At 34.3% G+C, this 27,457-nt stretch overlaps 2 protein-coding genes across 2 annotated transcripts in view; one reads left to right on the top strand and one right to left on the bottom strand.

Moving 5' to 3' along the window:
- Flo2 (flotillin-2) overlaps positions 1 to 27,457 on the top strand; it is a 372,138-nt gene that overhangs the window by 103,853 nt on the left and 240,828 nt on the right. The window lies entirely within an intron of this gene.
- On the bottom strand, positions 6,018 to 26,722 carry LOC140436625 (glucose dehydrogenase [FAD, quinone]-like). Its single transcript, XM_072525613.1, has 4 exons — positions 26,110 to 26,722; positions 18,211 to 18,550; positions 15,798 to 16,674; positions 6,018 to 6,463 (listed from the first exon to the last, which is right to left on the bottom strand). The coding sequence occupies exons 1-4, from the start codon at positions 26,401 to 26,403 to the stop codon at positions 6,115 to 6,117; spliced, it is 1,860 nt and encodes a 619-aa protein (XP_072381714.1). The 5' UTR covers positions 26,404 to 26,722; the 3' UTR covers positions 6,018 to 6,114.

The following is a 27,457-nucleotide window of genomic DNA, read 5'->3' as shown; positions in this document are numbered from 1 at the left end:
ATGGCTGCATCTAATTTTCCGTCCTGAGTGATCTTTACTCCTAGGTATTTGTAGTCATCACATAGTTTGATCTCTTGATTTTCCTCTACGAGAAGGTTATGTTGATCTCCGATACTCATGTACTCAGTTTTTTCCATATTCACTTCCAAACCCCACTCTGTAAACTCTTCTAATAGTTTTCGCATTCATGTAACTAAGGTCTTCAGAATCCTGTGCGATGATGACCTGGTCATCCGCAAAGCACAGAGTGTACAAAGTTAAGTCTATTGGTGGTATGCCCATATTCGTACATTTTTTCTTTCATTTGTTGAGTGCTTTAGCCGGATACTATCATATGCTTTCCTAAGGTCTACGAACGTCAGATGGACTTCTTGGCCACGAGCAACTTTCTTTTCAATTATCTGAGTAATAGAAAAGACATGGTCTATTCTAGATCGACCTGCACGATCGACGGACACGTAAGGAGAATAGAATACCAAGACAAATTCTTGAATGGCAACCAAGAGGTAGGCGGAGACCAGGAAGGCCTAGAAGAAGTTGGAGAGAAGGAGTTGATAAAGAAATCAGAGAAAGAGAACTGGAGGACGATCTATGGAACGATAGAATGAGATGGAGATTGGAAATCGGAAGACGTCGAAGAACGTTGTAAACCGACATTATACATATATATAGCTATTTTCTTGTGGCATGTTAAAGTAATTACTATTTAAATGGGAATAAGCCACAATTAAAGGTTAAAGTACGTTTATTGACGTTTCAATTTCCACTTCGGAAATTGTTCTCAAAATAATTGTGGCTTATTCCCATTTAAATAAAAGGGATCAAATTTAAAAAAAAGGGACTAAAGTAAAACGTAAATCTATATATATTTATGATTCATTTTATCAGCCAAAGAGAAAAATAAAAATTAATAAATAGACCATTTAAATAAACTTTTAAGACATCCTGGTAAACAAAATTTATGTATTATATTAAGATAAGATTAGATTAACGGAAAGTTTTGCCTGTCAACAACTGATTTTTAAACGCAGGTAAAATCTTTTTATATAGAATTAGAAAGCCCATACTCATTATAGTCCTTTCATTGTTTGTATATGACCTAAGATTAAGATATTGTAATTAACCTTTTTGTTATAGGAATGAATTATGTATTTGTAACCAAAGAGAAAGCCAGATTTAAAGCAAAAATTTTAGTTTCTCTGGAAACAGTAATGGGGTTTTTTCTTAATGATTGTAAACAAAATAAAGCTTTTTGATTGGACAGTTTTTTTTGAATGAGAGAATTGATAGTCGATGTATGAGAGAAAGGGGCAGTTGTCATTTGATCATCGACAGGAAAGGTCGCGTCTCAATAGTTGTGTTCGTGAGTTTGGATACCGGCATTGTGAAAGGAAGTTAACAGAATTGTGGAAGGAGATTACAAGTCGATAAAAAGATATCCTTGGATCTAAAGTGGGCAGTTTCTGGAATATGTAGGAAATAGTTTGGCGGCAAAAAGTTGACAGAAAGAGGTCCTTCTGTGATATAGAAGTAGCTGAGTGGTTTGGAGAATTAAATTTAAAGTGTAAATTGTTGGAGAATTGAGTCAGGTGTTTCGTACAGTCGCTGCAGGAGGATTGCAGATACGAAAAGAAGAAAGCCGAGGCGAATAGTGGCTGATCACATTGCTGTGGAGCGTGGACGATTCTGGGTATGGTCCAAATACAATCTACGAAGGAAAGGTCAGTGATTTTCTGTTCAGAATTGAAAATTTTGTAACTGTGAATGAAGTTTGTTGACATCATTGTCGCTACCATTTTAACTCAAGAGTAGACTTCATTTGTAAAATGTTTTAAAGTTTTGTTTTTGCAATAAAGTAAATATTGAAAAATCAGAAAGATAAAAAGTTTTAAAGATATTCATTGAAATTGGCTTTAAATTGGTTTTGTCTTCAAGAAGACTTAAAATATTCTTTTTGTGTAAATTTTATTATATTCATTTACGCTGATTGATAAGATAACGGAAAAATTTGATAATTGTTTTATTTTTATTTAAATAAAATAAAGAATACCAATTTTTTGTAACATACTATTTTTATTATTATCCTTTTTTCTCTATCCCGATAAAGGACAACTAGGAAATATATATATATATATATATATATATATATATATATATATATATATATATATATATATATATATGTTATGCTGGGTAGTTCATTTCCCCGGTACCAGGTGGATATGCACTTACAACGGTAAGAAATGAGAGAAACATTATTTAAAACTACATAGCAGTATGCTAAAAATATCTTCTCCAACATTTAATAATTGTAGTGATAAACTATATAAATCACGATCATGACCAGACCAGTGTTGTTGGAAAAACAATAATTTTTTAAAGTTTTCAGAATTTTTACGACAACTCAGCTCCATCTAGGAAAGAAATCTGAACTACCAACTGATATTTCAATCATATTTTGTTCTTGAAACGATACGGTTGATTTATCGCTAATTCATGCTAGAAGTTAGTGATTAAAATAGTTTTTGAGTGTTTTGCGGTGGGTTTAGAATTGTTCATCGAGTCGTGGCATATGATACATCATTCGAGAGGGGGTAGCGAATATGTTAAGACAGAATAAACACACATAGCGGCATTGCCAAAAGGGCATTACATCATATCTCCCATGTTATTGATCCGATTGGAGCGTCTGATGTGTTAAATAAAAGGGGAGGATATAACGAATATATTGGAAATAGAAAACAAACAAGCCGACTACCAAAAGGGCACTACAGAGCATATTCGTTATTAATGAACGTCTAGCGACTGTCATAGGGTACTATGGACAAAAACAGATTTACTATAAGATAAATTTTAATTTATTGACTTAAAGAAGGCCTCTGACTGAGCACAAAATAAACAAACATTCGATCGGTGGTAGATGGAATCCTACCATAGTACATATAGTACATATAATGTATATATTTGAAAAAAAAATTGCAATAATATATTCCACTAGTATATTTGTAAGCGCTTGGTTTTACAATCGTCTAATACACATTTTTTGTTTCAGGTGCGTATAAGACATAAAATACCCCTGGTAAGATTTTTGATACTGTATTTTTAACATCAGCTTCAAAAGAAGATCTGTCTGTTCCATTCGTGTTGAATTACTTGCATAGTCATTGAAAATAGCAATTAATAATAACTGCCCATATAAGTATACTGTTAATTTATATATATATATATATATATATATATATATATATATATATATATATATATATATATATATATATATATATATATTAAACCTAGAGCTAAGATTAATATTAATACAAGAATTAATACTAAACTCAACAGTCTTCCGGGTGGAACCGCGTCGATTATCATTGTGCTGAGCTTTCGACGTCTCTTTGATGTCTTCTTCAGTGCTTCCGTGGTTTTAGTCTCCCGAACTCCGAGACACTACTACTCTGATCACTAACCAATGCATTACTGGTACAGGAAACAGAGGACGGTTCATTTATACCATCGATGGTAACGTGGTTTGGGTGTAGGTTGACGTGGGGGTTAGGGGGGTGATTGGCGCGGGGGTTGGCGCGAACATTTCTGGCACTAGTATTTTGATTGGCGGATGGAGCAGGCGATATACTTACTAGAATGTCTGACGCTGAGTTAGCGAATTGTTTAAGAAGTTCGATGAAATAAGAAGAATTTTTGACGAAGGATGAAGCATTTTCGGCGAGAGCTTGTAGAGTTTTGGCCAAGTACTTGGTCTACAAGTACCAAGAAGAGAAATTGCGAATCCTTCACTAATATATTTGCTTTTTAGTTTTTTTTTTCTTCAGGTGACCAATAATTGCACCTTTCCTGTTCGATATTGGTTATTACATATATTCATGTAGTATGACGAGATAAGTATGTATTCAGTTTATGAACATCACTACCTTCACAGTTCACACTTACATTACGTGTATTTTTATGGGCCACACCGGTTCGGTCAAAGAACTCTCAAATAAGACGTATATCCTTACTTCAAAAGAAGTCAGATCTATACACCTAAAATAGTGAAGTTATCCTGAAAGAAATTTTTAAGATGCATTTTCCTTATACTATTGATCACCGACTTAGGAGCCGACAACTACCACCTGTCTCTCTTGACGACATAGAAGGTATAGTGAGAGAAGTTTGCGATGCAATTGATCAAGACAAAATACGACTCTTGATTTTAAGTATGCCTCGTCGCTGTGAAAAAGTAGTTAGAAGTAGAGGCGGAAATATTCATTAAGTGTTTTCGTAAGGAAATTTTTTACAATGTCGAAAAAAATCATCAAAATCATGCTACATTTGAGATGGTGCAACCTCACATTTAAACTTTCTAACAATCAAAAATTAGTTATTGCCGACAATTCAAAGAATTACCTCTTTTTAAATGTAGTTACATTGGGTTTTTCGATTAACCTTGGGTAAACCTTTGCGTTTTAAGTTCAAAGCTACCATACATTTCCAACGTTAAAAAAAAACTTTTTTTGTACATAGTAATGTTACTAGCAAAGTTTTTTAATATTCTAACTCTACAATTCTAAGTTACGGTAAGATCAATAATGTTTTAATAGATAATATATGGTAGCTAATTATAATTTATTCTCTTTCAGCCCTGAAGAAGCCAAATTAATTCTCTTTGGCGAAAACGTTCGGCGAAACAATTGATACTCATTAGAGTCTTTCTTGCAGATTTCGCCAATATTTAAGAGTTTACTATATATATATATATATATATATATATATATATATATATATATATATATATATATATATATATATATATATTTTGTTCTCCTTTTCTTCTTACTTCGGATATGCCGATAATATCCCACTGTATTTTAGTCAGTTCTTCCTCTAGTTCGTAGATTTTAGTGTCTTCGTTCATGGATCTGATGTTATACATTCCTACATTTATTTTTGTCGAATATTTGCCTCCCCCAGAATTTTCGAGGCGGACCGGTTTCCCGGTGTGGGATTCCGAGTAACTCTACCCACCTGGGGTCCTATTCCGTTTGTTTCATAATTCGACACGTTTCCTGAAGAGGGTTTTTTTGGCAATAAAACACCTCGCTTGCCAGACGGGTTGGTGTATCAGCCGCCCACTCTGGGTCGACGCTGTTCGTAGCCGTCCACGCTACGCCAGACGCTACTGTTTTGCTAGTTTTTTGGTATATTTATTTATGATACTGAATGTGGGAGGAGCACGATTTATTAATCTTTGTGTGTAAATCGGCAACAGCAGTGTACTACAATGTCATTTCGATCTTTCATCATTCATTACATAACATGAAAATTTTGCAACAGTGAATAGAGGGCCTTTGAAAATATATGTTTGTGTTCATATATGCATTCTGCTGATGGTGTGTCAAAACCTTTTCCAAGTAAAAGACCTACTCTTGGAGAAATTGCTGTTCAAAAATACTTGACTAAGTCATAATATAAAATTAATTATAAATAGGCAGCAACAACAATAATATGAATGGATTTAAAGTGACGTGACAGTGGATTTTTCTTATCTGGTGAAATGGAAGTGGCATCAAGAAGAAAATGACTTTTATTTTTATCTCGTGAAATTTGAGTGTGGTGAGCCAGAAATCAAATTTAGCATTAAAATCTTTTACTGTCCCTTGCGCTACACGAAATGTGCAAAACGAATATGACTGGTGGTGGCTGGAAATTGCTATACAACCAAGTACACGTGCTCATAACCAATATTGATTGTAACTTAAAAACACAATAAATTCACATGCAACGTACTAACCAAATAAAACTATTTCAATAAAACAAAATTTTAATTGTTTATTCTATTATAAATTAGTATTTACAAATAAAAAGTTCTAACGAAAATTAATGAATATACACTCCCATTATTTGTGTTACATTTTTAGGACAGTGAATCTCTTAAAATCAATTGTAGATTATATATACATATTTTATATACTATATATATTGTTGACTCACATACTTCGTTAAAGTGAATTTTTATCAAGTACTGTCAGATTAGAGAATTTAATTTAAACTGATATACACCTAATCATATTAATAAATTATGTAAATTTCATAAAAGTCCAAAAAATTACAGTTCAACTACGACCAGTCTTCTTTTATTATATCAGCAGCTTTTAATCCAATCATCATAGTCGGCGCATGAGTATTCCCGCTAACTACGCGAGGCATGATACTGGCATCAACCACTCTCAAGTTCTTAATACCATGAACTCGCAGTCTCGGGTCTACTACGGCAGTTTTTTCGTCAGGACCCATCGTACACGTACAGGTAGGATGGTAAATAGTGATGGCAAAGTGCCTTAAAACGCATTTCCAGTAGTCGTCGGATTTATACTTGTATACATCGCAAGCTGGTGCTATAGGTCGTATTAGTTCCGGATTATGTACCTTCAAAGCTTCAGTGTTGAAGAACAACTGGTCTGAGAATCTGTAATAGGTAAAGATTAGGATTTTAGTTCAATTTTCTAGAGAAGGAATAATATAAATTTTAGAGAAAGCAACGTAAATATAAAAATGACCAAATATACCAAATCATACCGAATTATGACTAAACAACAAACATCCGTCATAGGCTATGATAACGCAAGAATTCAAAGCCAAACTATATTTCTATCACATCTAAATACGAGAAATCGAAGAAGAGAATACGGCGAAAGTTTATTCATTATTTTATTTAGCGTGTGAATGCTTCACACATATCTTCTTCTTCTTTTTACTTAATATGCATAATGCCGGTTCAGTCTTCGGTAACTTTTAAACAGACATACATTGAAAAAAATTCCTGTTCCCTTCAATAATAAATACGGGCAGGACCCTGGTCTTCCTGGCCTTTCGGCATACGAGTACGACCGGTGACAGTAACGCCGAAGCGCCTTGCGTGCGTTTCTAGAACCCTACAAACCGGACACCTCGAGCGACGACTTTCTACCTCTTCATTCCTTCCCAATTGTCGCCTCTTACGACAGGTACGGAAAATCGCCTCGGTCGTATTTTTATCTCCGCGAGCCGAACGGAGCAAACAGACATACAAGCGGTATTTATTTTGTAGGTTGTCCAATGTTTCTTCGACCTATTGGCGACTTATCTCTAGATATTCTCACTATTCTGTTTTGCGCCATTCTATTAACACGTTTATTCCATTCTATTCTTCTTTTTTGTATATATAATAACGGATTTATTACGGCTGTCGCCGCTTCTCCGCCCCCAATTTCCATCTTTTTCTGTCATATGCAGTTGCCTCTTCTAAGTCTCTTGCCGCCATTGCTTCATCAATATCGTTGCGCCAACTTCTCCGTGGTCGTCCTCTCTTTCTTCTTTCAGGAGGGATCCATTCCAGTACTCTCCTAGGCCATCTGTACTCTGGCATTCTTTTAACATGTCCGAACCAGATTAATTGTTTTCTTTCTATGTCATCATTGATATTTCTCTCCATTTTCATTTCGTTTCTTATTTGTTCGTTTCTAACTCTCTCCAGTTTCGATCTACCGCAGCTTCGTCTCAGATAATCCATTTCTGTCGTCATAAGTTTGTTTTTATTAGCTTTGGTGACGTCCCATACTTCCGAACCGTAAAGTGTAATACTTTGAACTATACTACCGTAAATGTGTTTTTTGGTTTCTCGTCGAATTGTTTTTTGCCAGAGAAGAGAGTTTAAGGCACGGGTCGCTGCTCTGCCCTTGTTTATTCTTTCCCTGATTTCATCTGCGCTATTTCCCTTCTTGTTGAAAATGACCCCCAAATATTTGCAGGATTGCACGCCTTTGATTTTGTCGTCTTCCAAGACTAGGTCACATATTTCATCTGTTCCCACTGAGAGATATTCACATTTTGTCATATTCATGTTTAGACCTGCCACCTCATATTCTTCTTGCAGTTTTCTTACCATATAGCTAAGATCGTAGCTGTCTTCGGCAATTACTACCTGGTCATCCGCAAAGAAAAGTGTATATAGCTTGTTTTCTTCCACCGTTATTCCCATGTTTCTGCATTTTTTTACCCATTTCACTAAGGATCTGTCCAAATAGATTTTAAATAAGGTGGGTGACAGACAGCAGCCTTGTCGTAGTCCTTTTGTTGTTTGAAAAGGAGAGGTGATTTCTTGTCCCATTTTAATTCTCGCAAAGTTTTGTTCGTAATATTTTTGAGTGGCGTTAATAAGAATTGGGTTTATTTTCAAGTTACCCATTTCTATCCATAGTTGGGAGATCGGTACACTGTCATATGCTTTTTCCAAATCTATTAAAGCTATATGAGTTTCTCTATTTCTCTGCACTCGTTTTTCCATTGCAATTTTTAATGTGAAGATATTATCCATAGTGGAGCGTCCGGCCCTAAATCCCGCTTGTTCTTCGGGTTGTTTGTCTTTGATATCATTTTCTATCAGGTTTCGTAGTACTTTTGAGTATAGTCGGCCTATAGTAGCAATCACTGCGATCCCTCTATAGTTTTTAGGATCCATCTTTGTGCCTTTCTTGTGTATTGGAGAGATATACTTCTTTTTTGTACCTATGTATTAACTGGAACTATTTGGCACTGTCTTTGGATGTCTTCACTTCTATCCCCATCGTATAACGGTTTGCAGGTTATCCTTCTTAGTATTTTTATCTCTCTTGTTTCCATTATTCCTTTTGTTCAACTAATATTAGGGGATGTTTATTTCTCCATATAATGTTATTTAGGTCGGGGAATATAACCAGTTTCCGACCAGGAAGATCTAGTACTGATCAGCTATTAAAAGTGAAACAAATTCTAAACAAACCGTGGGAATATGACATTGACGTCCACAACATATTCATCGATTTCAAACAGGCCTAAGATTCGATTGATCGGCAAAAGTTGTATCAAATATTGCATAGTTTTCAAATCTCATGAAATACATCCCACTAGTAAAGCAACAATGGACTCGTCAAGAGCAACTGCCAGATTACTAAATGAGCTCACTGAAAACTTTTCAATAGCCAAATAATTAAAACAAGGAGATGGGCTGGCAGCAATACTATTCAACCTGACTTTTGAATATGTGATAAGAAAACTGAATATAGGAAGGGGTAATCTAACAAATAAATCAATACAGATTGAAATTTGACTAGAAATAACTAGAAATAAATATTCAAAAGACACAGGAAAGAGCTGTGGGAAACAGACGCACAATTGAATTAGAAGACGATATTGAAACTGTAGAATATCTGGTAGTTGCATTAAACACATATGGAACAAAAGAACCAGAAATTCAAAGAAGAATAGTAGAGGGAAACAAAACTTATGTTTAGCTCGCCCGGGTGTTCCGCTCCAAAAACACACACTGGAGATCGAAAATCAGGGTCTACAAAACTATTCTCAGACCACTAGTATGTTATTAATGCCAGACATGGGTGATGACATAAGACACAAAAATCGAAAAAAAAATTGTCCTAAGGAAGATATTTGGACGTATTAACTAAAGCGGAGGATGGAGATCCAGTTACAACTATGAACTCTACCAAGTGTTCAAAGAGCACCGATCTCAGAATTCGTTAAATTTCAAAGACTTCAATGTGCATGGGATGTAGTGAGCATGGCGCCCGAAAAATTGCCAAAAAGAGCCCTAGATAGTAAAATGCAGGGCGCAAGACCAAAAGGAAGCTCACGGAAAAGGTGGGAGGATGAAGTGGCAGCGGACGCGCTAAATTTGCTAGACGTGAGAACCTGGAGAAAATCGGCGCGAGAATAGTTTGGAAGAGGTCAATGCTCGATTAGGGTTGTAGCTCCATTGAAGAGAGAGAAAATTATCTAGACAGCCTGCTACTTTATTAGCTTTTGCAGCTTGGAGCCTTACTATATTTTTAGGGTTGCTCGAGCTTAATATCTCTATCCCTAGACAATTACAACTAATGTTCTATCACTGTCAAGTCAAGTTCCAATTTACGTTGTATCGGTTCTTTACAGCTGGTCATGCATTTTGTTTTTTCAGTTACTATGTCATTTGTCTACACAAAGATACAAAATGTATAAAAATCAAAATAGGAATCAGGCAAGGAGACACGTTATCTCCCAAACTCTTTGCGGCAGTTATGGAACATGCTTTCAAAAAATTGGAATGGGATGCCAAAGGAATCAATGTTGACGGCGAAATACTCTCCCACCTACGATTTGCGGACGACAGTGTTCTGATAACAGATAACTTAAAAGAGATTGGAACTATGCTTTCTGAGTTAGATGCCGCCTGTAATGAAGTTGGTTTGAACATAAATTTTGCAACTGCAACGAAATATAATTAGTTCGTAACTACTAGTTATTACATAATGACGGTATTAGATTTTTGTTTCGATACAGGGCAGCGACAAGCCGCTTATACGTATTTCGACCTCTTTAGGTCTCCTCAGAACGGTATAGCCACCAGAAACTGAATTCACTACGAATTTTGACCATGATGAACGGCATGTGGAATGCAATTTTAGATTCCCTTGCCCAGTAATTTATCAAGCTGTTTGCTTTGCAAGTTTTAGAAAGCACAGTGGTCAAAATTTGAATTCGGTTTCGCCAGATAGAAATCGTTTGATTTCTCTTTTTGTTACTAGTTATTAGTTCATTTCTAAGTGCAATTTAAGTGGTTGAAAAACATTGAATAAGAAAAGTTTTGTTTGGCCCACTTTTTTGCCATTATTGCTATTTTGCAGCAAGGGTATTAAATTACAACATTTTTAACAAGCTGTATTATAGAAAATTTTATTTCATTACTCTTTGCTCCAAAATGAATTGTTTTAAAATTATAAGCAAGACAAGTAGAAAAAAATCGATGTTTTGAGAAAGTTTTACATATTTTCATTTTTTTGAAATGAAGAAAATTTTAAATAAACAATGAATCGTTTCAACCATCGTGGTTTTGGCGGGGGTGAGTTTGTTTTACTTATGACTTAAGGTCGTGGCATATTATCGTGCACGTTGCGTTTCCAGCACATAGCGTTTAGTTTCCGAAAAATATAATTTAAATGGTTTTAAATATGAACAACTCACACTGTCCGGAACGTATCGTTTCAGACATCTAACGTTTCCGTTCAGTATATTCGAAAACAATATTGTACTGATGCCGACGGCTACGTAACGAGTCGTAACCGGTTGGTAAGGATAATGTGAATTATATGTCCGTCGTTTTCCCCCCGTTGTTTATTTAGGTATTTGTTTGATTTTGATACAAAGTATTTAAAAAAATCATTTTCGAGGCTATTTTGTCATTTATGCATGTGTTTTTATTGCTTTGTGGCAATTAATCACGGAAGTGATAAACAATTAGGACTTTTGTACGGAAGTGATACCTCTTCTTTTTAAAAATACTTTTTGGTTTGATATGTAAGGGTTCGTTAAATGAAGTATTTTGTTTTTTAACTGAAGGTAAAATTAAATTTAAAACATATTTAAACTGAATCCTATTCATTCTAAAATATCCATAATATTTTTCATCGTCATCAATTAATTCTCTGTATAAAGTCCAGTATTCACATTCCTTTTTTCCTTTCTCTTACCATTGGATGTACTTCAAACCTTCTTTTTAACACAGTTTTTCATTCTTCATCGTTAAGTAGAAGAGCAATTGCACATAATTTTTGTCGAGAAAAGCGAGTTCATATCTTCACCGAACCAAACTGAAACGTTCTATGTATGAAAATGTGAACGCGCAGCACAATTGCTGGAGTGGAAACGCTACGTGCCGGAAACTATACGTGCACGATAATATGCCGCGACCTTTACCTTAACGTTTATGCAAATCACTGCATGCACATGTATCACTTTTAAGTGGTCATTTCTAAGGTTTTTGTAAGATCTTAAAAAAAAATTCGATAAGTGTCCATGAAAAATTTATTGTTTTCCGGTTATTCATTAGCATATGTTTGGATTTTTGTATTAGATGAATAAAATTCTGCTTTCGAACAGCTATAATTTTGAAAGTATTAAGTTTAAGATAAGAATGAAAAACAGATTTCTTTGTTTTATAAGCTTCATTTTATTTCCAAACACTTTTCCCTCACAGATTAAAATCTAAATGTTTGGAGTTATTCGCGAAAAACCATTTAAAAATAGGCTTTTTTAACGTGTAAATTGTGAATTTTCAGTCACGAATAACTTCAAAAATATTGACTCGAAAAAACTCTAAAGGACATTTTTATCTTAAAATGTTAATTCTATATAAACTTTTATTATTATTATAATAACGTAAACACAGACGCAACAAACTATTTTAAGTCATTTCTAATAAAAATTTAACTTTTGAACAAAGAACTGTTTCAGTAGATAACAATTTAAAAATTAAGGAAAAAACGTAAGTAAATATTGTAAAAAAATCACGCTCAATTAATGAAAACTTAAATCATATGTCCCGACAAACTGATTTTAATAATGAATGTTTCCTCCACGTGCTCGAATTATTTCCTAAATTCTCCTTGGCATGCCTAAAATCAAATGAAAAATGTCATGTTGAGGAATAAGTTCCCATTCCTCTAAAAGGGCTTCTTGTAACTGATTTAAAGTTAAAAGGGCAGGAACACGACATCGTATCCTTCGCCCAAGCATGTCCCAAACATGTTTGATTGGGTTTGCGTCTGAACCCAATGCTGGCCAATCCATTACAGAAATGTTTACTTTATTTAAAAACTGTTGAGTGATCCTCGCACTGTTTGACATTATCATGCATCGGATCAAAAAAAAACCGCATAAGGCAAAACAAAATCTTGAAGAATTTCATCAATGTACTTTGCAGCTGTTATGGAGCCTCTCGGAACGATGTACAATTCTGTACGTGCCTCTAGAGACATTCCAGCCCACACCCTAATTGAGTTCCCTTGATAGCCTACCCTAGGACTGAAGGTAAATTCTGCAAATCGCTCATGTAATCTTCGCCATACTGTCTCACTGCCATCTGCAGACCGCAAGGTAAACCTGGACTCATCGGTAAATAAAAGTGCCTCCAATTAGTTACAGTAAAATAAGCATAGTTTTTGGCAAACTGAAGCCGCGCAACTAGATGGCGCCTGAGAATTTGTAGGCCTGTTGCAGGTCTGCAACGGCTTAAATTTGCCTCTCCAAGCCTTCGTCTAATTGTTCGTTAACTTACGTTAGTATTCCAAACGTACGTGAATGATTTCGAATTTGTACAGTCGTAGCACGATGATCTCGTAGACTTTGTAAGAGGATGAAGCGATCATCACGGGCACTAGTTCCTCATTAAGGACCGGTTCCAGGTCGTCTAGTGTAAGCTCCGGTTGCCACGAAACGTGTAAAAATATGGTGCACAGTACTATTGGATATTTGAAACTTTTAAGCAACATATCGCTCACTTCTTCCGTCTTGAAGCAACGCACCAATAGCAGCTGCTGTTTCGGTATTTACAACCATTATTCTTGAGATTAAATCAATGCAATTCAACTTCAAATTCTGTTTGACACTTGATTCAACTTAACAGTTTACTCCCTTTAATAAGATCAAATGAATAACAATAGAATACCAACAGCTATCTTTGCACTTTTAAAAGTGATAACGATAGTATTCTTTATTTCTGATTTGCATTTTTTTTTCGGATAATCACTTAAGTTTTATTAGAAATTACTTTAAACAGTTTGTTTCCTTTATGTTTACGTTATTCTTCTTCTTCTTCCTACTTTATAAATAGGCAAAATGCCTGTTTTACTTCGGTTTTTAGCCTCAATTGACGTTGTCTGACCATCTTTTCCTCGGCCGTCCCAATGATTTTTTCCATTTGGCGATTTGTCTCTTGCTATTCGTACTATTTTATTTTCTGTCATTCTTTCGATGTGTTGATTCCATTCCACTTTTCTTCTTTTGGTCCACGCGTTTATTTCCTCTATACCACATCTCGCTCGTATTTCCTCACTTCTTACTCTGTCTCTTAGAGTTTGGTTTGTTATTTTTCGTAAGACTTTCATTTCTGTTGTTTCCAGTAGTCTTTGTGTTTTCGCCGTATCTGCTCTTGTTTCCGCTGTGTACGTCATTATCGGTCTCATTGTTGATTTATATATCCTTTGTGAGGTTTTCGTTTCCGTTGTGAGGTATTTGTTTCTCCAGATTGTATTGTTGAGACATCCTGCTGCTCTGTTTGCCATGTTCACTTGTTTTTGTACTTTTTCTTCCAATTTTCCGTAGACAGTTTTATTCCCAAGTATTCAGTTTCCATCACTTGTTCTATTATTTTGTTATTTATGACTAGTTTACATCTTCTCGGTTCCGCTGATATCACTATCGCTTTAGTTTTCTCTGTTGAGATCTCCATGTTGTATATGAGCGCCGTATCTTCGAATTCTTTAATTAATTTTTGTAGGTCATCTTCATTTTCGGCTGTTATTATGGCGTCGTCGGCGTAGCATATTATCCTTATTTTCTTTTCTCCCATTCTATATCCTCTTCTTTTTTTAACTTCCTTTATGATTTCATCCATTATATTAATGGGCTCAGCGAATCTCCTTGTCTAATGCCAGTTTCATATTTGATAGGTTGCGATAGTTTTCCTTTACATCTTACCATAGCTATGTTATCTTTATATATATTCTCAATGGTTTTTACTAAATCCAGTGATATTCCCATTTCATATAATAAATGTATCGCGTCCCGAATTCTCACTCTATCAAATGCTTTCTTCACTCGTTTACGTTATTATAATAATAAAAGTTTAAAGAGAATTTAAATTTTAAGTTTTTATTTCAAAAATGCAAATGCTTCATTTTTCATGCCGGTGAGTGTATAAAGTACCTACGTTTGATAAGTGGAGTGCTTTTGATATGCGAAAAAAATTTGCAAACTTCTATAAGGTCTAGTTTTTGTTGTCCAAGATTTTAAAAAATTTTGATTAAAAAAAAATAGATTGCAAAATTATTATACAAAATATACTAAATTGCTATTAATTTTAATGAAATTTAGTGGACTGTTTTATATTATAGAGATTTGAAAGTAGTTGAAAAACCTGGAATAAAAAGCCTTTTTTCCCTTTTTTTAATTTATTGCTATTTTCCAGCAAAATTAAAACATTTTTTAATAGTCGCATCTTATAGAAAAATTTTAGTATGGACATTAAAATCTGTATATGAATAATCTGTCTATCCTTTCTTAACTGTATCATTGTTATCATAATTAAGTTTTGTCTAGATAGAAAATTCGCCTACTCTTTTGTCAATATTTAGTAATTTGTGTTAGATATATATTAGGTCTGTTGACTATCCTTGTTCTGACCAGTTGTTTCCAGTTTCTTTCTTCATACTACTTCTATTGTAGGTATTTCATTGTAAAAATCTGTAGCAATTGTATATTGTGGTTTTCAATAGTTTTATAAGTGAAGCGTCTATAGGTCTTCTTGCGATGATTGAGATTCATTTTGAACTTTTTTGTATACAGTTAAAAGTGAAATTTCTGTTAAATCAAATGTTGCTTGTATCAACAGTTTTCCATCAAAGCCGAATTTCTTATATAGATTTTTGTACTCATTGTAACATACTTGCTTTAATTCTATTAAACTACAGCAAACGTCACTCTACATTTTATTAACGAACTGCTACATCACTATTCAAAATAATTAAATTTCAGCCAACAACTCTTTACACTCTACTAACGATCTGCTACCCAATTAAAATACTTGGCACAGGAATCCGGTTGGTTGTAAAGAAGAAGGGATCAAAGATCGCCTAATTTAAAGCGTTCTACAATATATGTTACCGCGTATATACTAACCTATGCAGTACATACTTTATTAAAACTAAATTAAAACTACTGCATGTGAAACTCACCTGATAGCTTCCAGGAATACTTGCAAATCTTCGTCATCTTCATCCGTAAAATAACCACTGTATATAAGAGGATGGTCATACACGCTGGTACTATTTAAAAGTATCTCACCTCTCGACTTTGGAGTTAATAACACTGGCATGTGAGCCAGACAAGGTTTGTCTTTACATATTTTTATTTTTTCTTTGATTATTTCATCGGGAAGATTATGTGCTCTAAAAAGCGTAAAAAAAGTAGACTCATCATTAGGATTTAAGATTAAATTGTGGTAAGAAATGCTCGGCCAGATAGAATCGTTGCGTGTATTGACAAAGTTCAAGTAGTTAGTTAGGCCAATGTTGCTCAAAGGTCCAGTTTTGTGTTTAAAATATTCGTAGATGCCATCAATTGGATCGAAAGGTATGATAGCATTCAAGTCTAGCTTAAGTTCATATCCAACGAACATCAAGTGATCTTGTAGATTCTTTCCAACTGGTAAATCTTTAATCGTTTCTATTCCTAAGTCAGTCAAATGTTGTTTTGGACCAATTCCTGACAACATCAGTAATTGGACTGAACCTATTGTTCCTGCTGAAAGTATCACTTCTTTCTTTGCTCGTAAACGTAAAACTCTGTTGCCAACTTTGACTTCTACTCCTCTAGCAACTTTCGTTTTTGGATCAATTATGAGTTTGTGCACCATGGAATGTAGACTGGTAAATAGATTTGTTCTGCTTTTGACAGCACCCAAGATTTTTCTGCCATTATTTGCTCTGATACCATTGTGAACACAGATCGGCGCGTCCACTGTTCCTATAGGGTTTTCGGGATTTTGTTCGCTAAGAATCGGAACTCCTAGTTCAAGGAATCCTTTGTTCATGGATTTTCTAAGCGGACTATCTAAAAGAATATATATCTATATAGAATAAAATAAGAAATTGTTTTTTATGGAAATTTAATTAAGAGAGATCAAGACCTTTCTTTAATTATTTAAAAATACACGTATTTCTTAATCTAATGTAGATTTAGTCAATATACTTTTTTTTAATCAACATTTTGTCCTTAAAATTTTTAATTCTTGGTTATTGAATGTGTTCAAATTTAGCAACGAATAGTAAAATTAAAATAAAATGTTTAATTACTACAAAATGTGAAATATTTTAACGGCAATAATGTACTAGTGAATGTATAACTGACGAGTCATCTTACATTGAGGTCGTAAACATTTATCCCAATTTTTTTATTCAAGGCAAATATGTTTAATGTAAGTATATTACAGTAAATCAATGCCATTCATTTACTTCATATATGAGACATATTATAGAAATTATTAAAGTAAATTGAAGATCAAGAAAAACATACTGATTTTATAATTATTAAAATGTATATTCAAAAAAAAAGAGAGATTTAAGTATCTAGGAGTAACAATAGACAGCTAAAACGACAGGAGTGAAAAGATAACTAAAAGAATTAAAGCAGGCAATAGAGCATATTGAAAATACCACAAACTACTAAAAGAGAGGCATATCAGTAAAAACACCAAAATTAAAATATATAAAACAGCAATCAGACCTGTCATAGGCCTGCAGCATAGACAATGTGCCTGACTAACAAAGACGAAGAGAAGCTAAGAAATAGAGAGGAAGATCCTCAGAAGAGTTCGTGGACCAAAAAAACCATAGCGGAGAGTTCAAACGATCTTGTCCGAGCAACCAAAGACAACATTTCAAATAAACAGCATGGAATTTATGAAATTTCTTGTGCAGACTGCCCCCGATCTTACATAGGTCAAACAAATCGTAGAATGCAAAATAGGATTTATGAACATTCCATTTCTGTTCGCAATTTCGACTTAATTTCAGCTCTAGGTCAACAACATCTGCATACAGGTCACAAAATTGATTTTGAAAACTTCAGAACCATAGCCTCCATCTGCTTCTATAAATCAAGAATTATCCGTGAAGCCATAGAAATTGAAAAATGTTCATCTCAATAAAAGAGATGATGGCTTACGGTTACCTTCGACTTGGAGACCTCTCATAAAGAAAATATCGCCCGCTCTCCCCGTCAAAAATCCTAATGTCCGAAAAATTTGGGAACCAATCCCCGCGCCAATCTCCACGCTAACTCCCACTCCAATCTATACTCAAACCACGTCATCATCGACGGTATAAATGAACCGTCCTCCCTTTCCAGTACCAGTAATGCATTGGTTAGTAATCAGTGTAATAGTGTCAGGGGGCTCGGGAGACTGATACCTCGTAAGCCCTGAAGAAGACATCGAAGAGGATGTCGGAGGCTCGACGCAATGATAATCGACGCGGTTCAATAGGGAAGACTGTTGAGTTTAATATTAATGCCTGTAATAGTATTAATCTTAGCTCTAGGTTTAATTGTTCTAACTTTTAACGTCTAAACAAATATAAATCTACTAACTGTGTCGTGTTTTCGTAATTGGCAGCAACCCTTTGGTACCCAGAGGCGTAATCTTATCGTCAGGCGGTTGGACGTTCTCCAGTTGCGTGAAATAACCTTTGACGCTTTCCCAATCCCAACCAGGGTTGCCCAATTCAGCCCACTCATCATAATTCTTCTTATTTGCTTTGATATAGATCATGGCGTTTATGGAACTGCTTCCTCCCAACATTTTTCCTCTTGGCCAGTTGCATTGTTTGTTGTTACCTCCCAGGCAGGAACCTTTGGGACCTTGGGTCTGTTGAGTTTTGTATCGCCAGTCTTCTTCTGACCTTTGGAGACTGAATAAGAGAGCCGGAATCTAAAAAATAGTTAAGTCATTTTTAATTGGAATCCGTAGCGGCTACACGAATTCTTATGACATTCAAGCCTCAATTATGCCATGCTCGTTCTTAAAAGAAATGTAATTGATAACATCCATGGTGTCACGTGTTTTATTCCTTAGCACCAAATCGCTCCCTGTAAATTTTATTCTTTATTTCACTGCAGGGGGATGAGTGTTATAAATTCACGCTCAAGACTCTGAGGAAAAATAATAACAAATACAATTGAAAAAGAGATGACAGATGTAGAAGAACATAATGGCTTTCGTGCAGGCCGATCCTGTATGGACATCATATTTTTTCTAAAGCAGGTTATTGAGTAAAGATAAGCCCACGACCTTTCAGCTCATAGAATCTTTATAGATCTGACAAAGGTAGACGATAGTGTACCGCGTTCAATGCTCTGAGTTGCAATGGAAAAATAAGAAATAAAAAAATATATGAAAGCAGTACAACAGGTTTACAAAGATATTAGTATTCCTATTAGTAAGGATCTAAAGCAAGGCATTACTTGATATTAAAGATCTAAAGCATCCACAAATCTAAGTAACTTCACTTCAACGTCCAATTCGTCTGCTAATTCTTTATCTTCGGTAAAGAGGTTACTAAAACTTTCTTCGCAGTTTAGATCTTTTAAAGTTGACATGGTATTGGAAACAGTCTTAGTCGCTAGATTAGCATCAAGAGATTTTGTTTGTGGAAGTCGGCTTAGTGCCAATGTTAATTTTAGTATGTCAATCAGTGACATCATTGACACTTGAAACTCAGATGTGCATAAAGAATTAAGCAAAGTTGGTGCAAGTATAGCAGCCTTGGGATCCTTCTATGTTGAGATAGATGTAAATGCTTCAATTATATGTAAAATGCCAGATCTGAACTGGATTACGCTTTCATGGCGCTCAACCCATCTTCTTTCGCATAAACTTGTTAAATTTTGTCAGAGTTTCAGTTTTAAAACTTCATTTCTCTTGGCTGACATGTCAAAAAATGATATTACTGACTTCATTGCTCCCACTGTGTTTATGATGGACGATACATTAATAGAAGTTAAAAGGGAGTTGTTTAAAATATGATTAAGGCAAGAACATCTAACTGTATTTGTTGCGATCTTTTTTATTTCTGTTACTGCACCGACTGCTTTAGAGCTCATTACGCTAACTGTCAGTACCGATTCCTACATATTTCTTCGAATTCAAGTGCAATACTTTCAACAAGTCTAATACTATTTTTCCCAAGGCTTCTCCTGCCAGGCGTTGTTCTTCCCTTCTTTCTTGATTTTAATAATTATTTTTATCTTGTCGTAAGCGTTAATGAACTTGACAAAGTCTTCACGAATGTTGTTAATTTTTGCACTTTGCACTTTGAACCTGATTCAATATTTCTTCAATTATTTCTTCACCACAACATGTTATCAATTGATTTTGATTGGTGCTACTAATATTGCTCGGGAAGACGCTGTGGATAGGTGTTGTATAAGACTATCATCTCCTGATGCAATTTTAAGCCTTGGCAATTCCCTGAAATTCCCCTCATTGCTAGGTCCAGCATCTTTGTCCAGAAGCAGAAGGCCATTATCACAACGGCCTCTTAGAGGAATGTTTTATCGACGTAAGAACATTATAGGCTTTACTATTGGTTGTATTCTTTGCCTATGTTCTTGTATCTGTTTAGACCTCTGAGAGTCTTATCTGGTTAATGACTGACTTTTGCGGTTTACAATAACTTTGTAGAAAATCTGGTCAAACTGAACGCACTCTATGTGGTATGATGTTTTTTCATAGGTTTTTATGGCTCCGTCTTTGGCGAAGGGTTTCATGGCAAGGCTTTGGGCTGTCATCCCTTTACTGTGACCACATTTTTTTTTTATTAAAAAAAAGCAATACTTGCAAAACAATCCCTTTTGAATGTGCTTAAGTACTAACCAACTTGAAGTTAAATGTGTCGATAGCAATTAAAGTAAATTGTATACTCACACTTAATCAAGCCATTAAGAACGATGCTGGGAATATTTATATTCCACTATATATTCATTTATATTCACTGGTTTAAGTCTTCTTGCAAACTCTCTCTGATGACGGGTAGACCCAGAAACACGTGTTAGGGAGTGGTAAGAGACTCAGATTAAATCGAAACGCAACCATCTTCGTATACTAACCAACTTATTTGTTCTAAGTGACCCAAGTACCGCTTCACTTCTTTTTTATTCTTTGTGTTTACAGAATATGGAAATTGATATGATTTTAATACGGCAGACGCAGACACTCAGTCTGTTGCTTTCTACAACAGAGCGTGGTGTGTGATACACACATAGCTTAGGTTACCTCACACTTTACCTCGTTCAGCACAACCTTTACTACCCTCAAAACTAAAACATTTTTCTCGTGGAAAGCGGGATATGTGTTTGAAACATTTGGACTGCAAATATTTAAATTTGTATTTTTTAAATTCTCGTGACGGATGGCACGAGAATTTAAAATCGTTGCCTGCCGAAATAGATGGCTGAAAAGATAGAAAAATGTATTATATATATCACTACAAACAAATAATTTTTTGGGCATTGGGTAGATATTCCAATTTCAACATTTTCACCATTTTCGTCACCATCCTTTTTTCAAATTTTATTGTTGCGCGACTCTGGTGTAGCTTTTAGACATGAAACTGTACAGACACTTCTAATTAGTTATTCTTCGTTGCTGTGGTAACGCAATATTTTATTTATCAACATAAATGGTCTAGGCTAACTAAATATAATGCATGTATTAATTGAAACTCATGGTGATCTTCTTAGTTTTTTTCATATTTTTTATTGAGACTACATGATTTGTTTTATTTATTAATTATGAATTAGTATTAAAATATTTACGACCTTTAGTTTTTTTCGTTTAATTTTAATCACTTAACACTTTTAATTTTATTTCTAAGAAACAAAATAACTAGACTAGTCTGGATATTGAAAAGATATTTAGCAGAAGCCTTGAAATCAACTTCCATGGTCGAATCTGTGAATTTTTAAAATACAATTAACTAGAGAGTTTCTGAAACTGTTTTCTTTTGGTATGTTTAAGGTAAATATTGTATTTATATGGGATTGAACCACAATTGATTGTAATACATTTTATATTTGTTTTGACGTTTCGATTTCAAATGCGGAAATCGTTTTCAAAATTTGTTTAAAATTGGTAAAGTCAACCGTCAAGGACGTCAACTGTCAACTGCGCCAATTTATAAACATTTATAAGTAAAATTTCCGATTGTAAATCGAAACATCAAAACAGGTATAAAATGCAATTCTCATTATTAACAATTGCAGTTTAATCCCATTAAAAAAAATGTCTGGTGTCTTAACGAGATAATATAGAATTTGCCAATCAAGAGATAGAATAAGTTAACTTTTAGTTTAAGTTTATGTAATTTTTGTACATAAAAGTGTGGCGTTTTTTAAGTTAAATACCATACTGTTTCTTTTTTTTTTTTCACGTGCTGTCTCCGTTTCGAAGTCTGGCTATCATCATTGCTATTTGATCTTGTTGTTGATTTAAGTTACAACTAAACCCTCTCTTAAGCTGTATTTCGCTCTTTCCTGATCCTCTTGATCCTTTCGCTCTTACCTCTTTCTTGTCCTGACATGACTATGACTGTCTGTTTTTCAATATGACTACAGTATATTGTCGTTCCATCAGTTTTGTGGTCTTCCCACTGATCGTCTTACTATTGGGGAACCATCTTTCGCCGTCTTTACTACTCTATTTGTTGCCATTGGGCTTGTATGATCGTTTATTTCTACTCTTCTATTTCTTACCCAGACCTAGATGTTGCCTACCTTGTCTACCTTGCTTCTACGTCGTATATCTGTACTTCTAGCTCTGTCCCATAGGGTCTGACCATCGATTTTTTAAGGGTTTTCATCTCTTCTGTTTCTGGCATTATTTTGTCCTCTCTGTGTCAGGTCTTATCTGTATCTGTAGAGTAGGAAGGGCGAGTTAATTTCCGCAGCACTTAGACCACAATGGACCATTGTGTATCCTCCCAGGGAGCTGTTGTCCTTAGCTCATTGTCCTGCCATTTCTAGGAAGGTGGACAAGTCACCAGAGGACATAAAAATCGAACTGTCAAGCGTATATTTTTCCTGGTCATCCCAAGTATTTTTTTGATGCTGACTTTTCAAGGTTATTTAGGGTTACCCTGGCAAGTCTACATCCTTGCCCATCTTCCTTAACCCACCTCAGGATGATGATATTACCATCCGAAGCTTGAGTAAGTAACTCGTGATACTCTATTACTAACCCTGATGTGACACGTGGTCTATTCAAGGTTAGTAGCGCTTTTCTGCTATCTGTGCAGATTATTATAGTTTTCCCGGCTATACCTTTTTGGGTTATTTCTTTTGCGGCTAGGGAGATACCAGCCTGAACTATGCTGGCATTTTTACCCATACGCCACTTTATTCTTAGGTTGAGTGATCTGGAGTATATCCCGCATCCTGAGCCTTCTTCTGTTTTGGAGCCATCCGTGAATATGCAATACGCATTTGCAACGTTTGTCTCCCTATACTGTCTTCTTTCGATTTTGTAGGGTTTGTCAAAGACAAACTTTGCCTGTTAGTTCCTGTAAAACATACCAGTACATCGTCTACGTATCTTCACCAATATAAAAACTGTTTAAATACGGGATGTTGTAAAATCTTTGTCTCTAGATGATCCATAAAAATATCTGATAGCAATGGGCTTAGAGGATTGCCCATTATAAGTCCTGCACTGTTATTTGTATATATTTGATTATTAAATTCAAAGTAGTCCTGGTTTATGCAAATTTCGAGAATATGTAAAATTTCAGATGAAATGATTGGATTTGTAATGTTATGGTCTAAAAGGTTTTTATATAATTTATATAATTTTATATTAAATTTTGTGGATGTTTTGAAAACTAAGTTTTCAGTGTTTTATTGGTACAAATTTTATTTTTATTAAATACTATTCTGTACATAAATTTGTCATTTTTAGCCTTAAAATATTTAATGATCTATTTTATCGATTATACACTATAATAATAATGTAATGAATACCAATTGACATCATTAATTACAATAAAAACTTATAGATATTATTTTTATAGTAAACAAGTAAAGCACCTCTTAATCAGATAACTTATTTTTTCTTATGCACGTAGATGTCCATGACATTTGAGCCACCTTTTTAATTACGTAAAATTATGGGCTTCAACGAAATTATAAATAAGTAAGGCAACATCAAAGATTTTTGTAATGATTGGTTCAATTGTGGAGATATTACTGCGTTACCAGACATTTTTTATTAAAACAGTACGAAACTATTGAATTGCGGCTGTTTCAACATGGCGGCTGCGCATGCGCTCTTGACATGATGAAAAGACATTGAGCCCCATGATATAAAATAATGAATTTTAATACAAAATTTGTTTTTATTAAAAACAAAACAAGCTGAGAGTTATAGTTAAGAGCGTACAATTGATTGTTTATTTTTTAAAATTTTTTACTGTGTAATAGTTAAAATACAGCCAGAAAACTACAGAGGTATAATAAACTTGTTAAATACTACGCTAAAACTTACAACTAAAATTTTATAAGTGCTAATAAATCAGAGGATAAGTTTAGCAGATGAACAACAGAGTTTTCGTAGTGGAAGATCGTGTACAGACGCAATATTCGTTATAAAGCAAATTACTGAGAAATAGGTCACTCAGACTGTGTCTGAGTAACCTAAAGAAAGCGTTTGACAGAGTAAGACTCAAAGATGTAGTTCATCTTCTGTATAATCGAGAAGTCCCCCTAAATATTATAAAAATAATCAAAAACATCTACCAAAACAACAAAATGGAAGTCAGAATAGATGGACAACTTACAGAACCTATAGAAATAGACAGCAGAATAAGACAAGGAGATTCATTGAGCCCCATGCTCTTCAATTTGATTATGGATGAAATCATCAAAAGCGTTAACAAAGGAAGAGGATACAGAATGGAAAACTAAGAAAGAAAAATACTCTGTTACGCAGACGACGCAATATTGATAGCCCAAGATGAAGATAGTCTGCAAAGACTGATCCACAGATTTAACATAAGAACAAAAGAATTTAATATGACAATCTCATCTTAGAAAACTAAAACAGTAGTCAGCAAAGAACCAGCCAGATGTAAAATAGAAATTGATGGCATCACTATTGAAAATACCTGGGAATTACACTGTCTCGCTATGGAGACAAAGAAGTGAGAGATAAGTACAAAAGAAAATAGACTGGCAGGATGCCTTAATAACACCATATGGCGAAACAAACACATTAATACTGAGATAATGACAAGAATTTATAAAGCCAGTGTAAGACCAATACTGACATATCCCTCAGAAACAAGACCCGACACAGCCACAACGCAATTTGTAAGACCAATAATGACATATGCCTCAGAAACAAGACCCGACACAGCCACAACGCAATAAGGCTACTGGAAACGGCAGAGATAAGAGTACTGAGAAGAATTACAGAAAATACGTTGAGAGATCGAAAGAGAAGAGAAGACATTAGAAGAAAATGTAACGTACAGTGTATAAATGAATGGACAGAAAATAGAAAAAAAGGATGGAATAACCACATAAGCAGAATGGAGGAGACCCTTGTCATCAAAATAGCAAGAGATAAGTCACCAATCGGCAGAAGAAGTATTGGCCGACCGCGCAAAAGATACCGCAACTTTTTCCGCAAATATCCATTAACTTAAGTTGAACTGTGTCGCTAACACTGTAATATCGCGATTGTTTACCATAAGTAGATATATAAATAGTAGTACAAAATTAGGAGTAGGGAATATTTAGAAGATTGTTTAATAACTGTTAGTGTAGGTTGGTATTATGTTATTGTTTATAAATAAGTTCAGGTAACGCTCGTTACTACATATAAATCAAAAAAATAATAAAGTGAGTTTAAATACATTTTATTATGAGTTCATTTAGCTAAGGACCACGACACTTCATCCTATCACTAACTTATTTATTAATACAAGCGTCGCCATACTGCTTCAAACTATTTTTAGGTATTATGAAGAAGAAAGATATTTTAAACTTCTATATAGAAAATTAAATAGAAATCCCAAATTAAATTCATCAATGTCAAAATAAATTCCAAACTGCACTGATAAAATAAACTACCTACCAACAGATATTTTTAAATGTGAATGATTCAATAGATTTTAAAATATGTTTGATAGTATCGAAATAGATCATCAATATAATAAATGATAGACAGCATTATCATATAAAAAATAGTATGCCAAACGAAAGTGGGTCTAAACAACAAGTCATATTAAGTTAAATAAGAAACAATAAGGTAATGGAAACTTAAAACGAAAAAGGAGAAGTTAAAATAGACGCTAAGGAAATAGAAGGATGAACGACAATGACCTCACACGTAAGAGTATTAATAACATTAATAAATAACAGCTGAAATACAGAAAAACTATAAAATTAATTTAAGCAAATAAATAAGATTAAAAGTAATTTTTTTCAACTTACGTCACTATTAGCGGACGGAATCCCACCAGCTTCCAAAACGAGAATTCTCCAATTCTGATTTTGGCTCAATTGGTTCGCCACGATGGACCCACCCGATCCTGACCCGACGACAATAAAATCAAACTCATCTTCATTTTTCAAAAACGGTCCGTAGTCTTCGGGGTAATCATTGGGTGATGCAAAAGAACATTTCGCGGCAGTAATAGTGTTAATCAACGCAAAAAATAGAGCTGCCGAAGCGTTTCTTAAGTTACCTGGACAAGTATTGACTGTACATATAGTGTTCGGATTCATTTTTCATACTATCTGCACTGCAGCATAAATCCTTCTATACCTATAAAAATAAAGCGATCCCCCCCAAATAACTAAAATATCAGTCTGTTTCTCGTAGAAGAAGGTGGTCCATTTATTGCCAAAAAGTGTAAGTAATGGGTTTCCGGATATCGTTTGGTGCAATTTATAGTAGTAATAAACAATTTTTTAATATTTTTAACAGTTATGCTGGGAAAATTATTGTTATTGTTTCTAAAAGTGTTGCAAAAATGTATGCAAAAAATATGACGAAAATTTTATTTATTTGTAAGTACAAATCTAGAACAATGTAAAGTATAAATAAAATTTATTATGAATGAGTTGGAGAATTCAATTCAGTTCAACTGATCTCGATTTTTTTAACATCTGTAATACAAATTTTAAAAATTAATAGCGGGTATTGTGTCTCAAAATCTCGATATTAACAACCAGATATTAATTTCCAGAGTGGAACGGCCAAATGGAATAAATTCGATAATGAATAAATAGTGGCGCGTTTAAAAAACTCTCGGACATGTTAATTGATATTTTAATAGCGCATTATTTGCAATAAAAACATTTCATACAGGGTGTGTCATATACCAGTGGCCAATACCAACTTTCTTGTTTCAAATACAGTACTCTGTATGTTATTCAATTTTTAAATTCCTCAGAATATTCTAGACTATTATTTTTTATGATACTTACTAATTAATTACATTTGAAGAGATCAAAGCTAAAAGGAAGAAGGTCCATTATTTGTCATTATGGACATGGAGATAATATGTTAATATGGGATCTAACTAAGCAAAAAACATGAAGGTGTACAAACCATTCAGCTTTGCAAAATAAGTCTTCTAGGCTAAAAGAATAAAGGTGCTAAATATGCAGGCTAAAAGGATGTCAGTCCACCTAGTTCAGATTGCTGACCACAGAGGTCTCTGGTATTGGTGCTGTTTGTTGCCCAGACGTTTTGTAAACTTACATATATCTGTTCATTTACATCTTTATGTTATTCTGGTGTATATTAGTGTTATTTTATTATTAAAGTACTGTG

Source organism: Diabrotica undecimpunctata, chromosome 3 (assembly GCF_040954645.1).
Source record: "Diabrotica undecimpunctata isolate CICGRU chromosome 3, icDiaUnde3, whole genome shotgun sequence".
Taxonomy (NCBI): Eukaryota; Metazoa; Arthropoda; class Insecta; order Coleoptera; family Chrysomelidae; genus Diabrotica; species Diabrotica undecimpunctata.
This window is presented reverse-complemented; position numbering and strand designations above follow the sequence as displayed.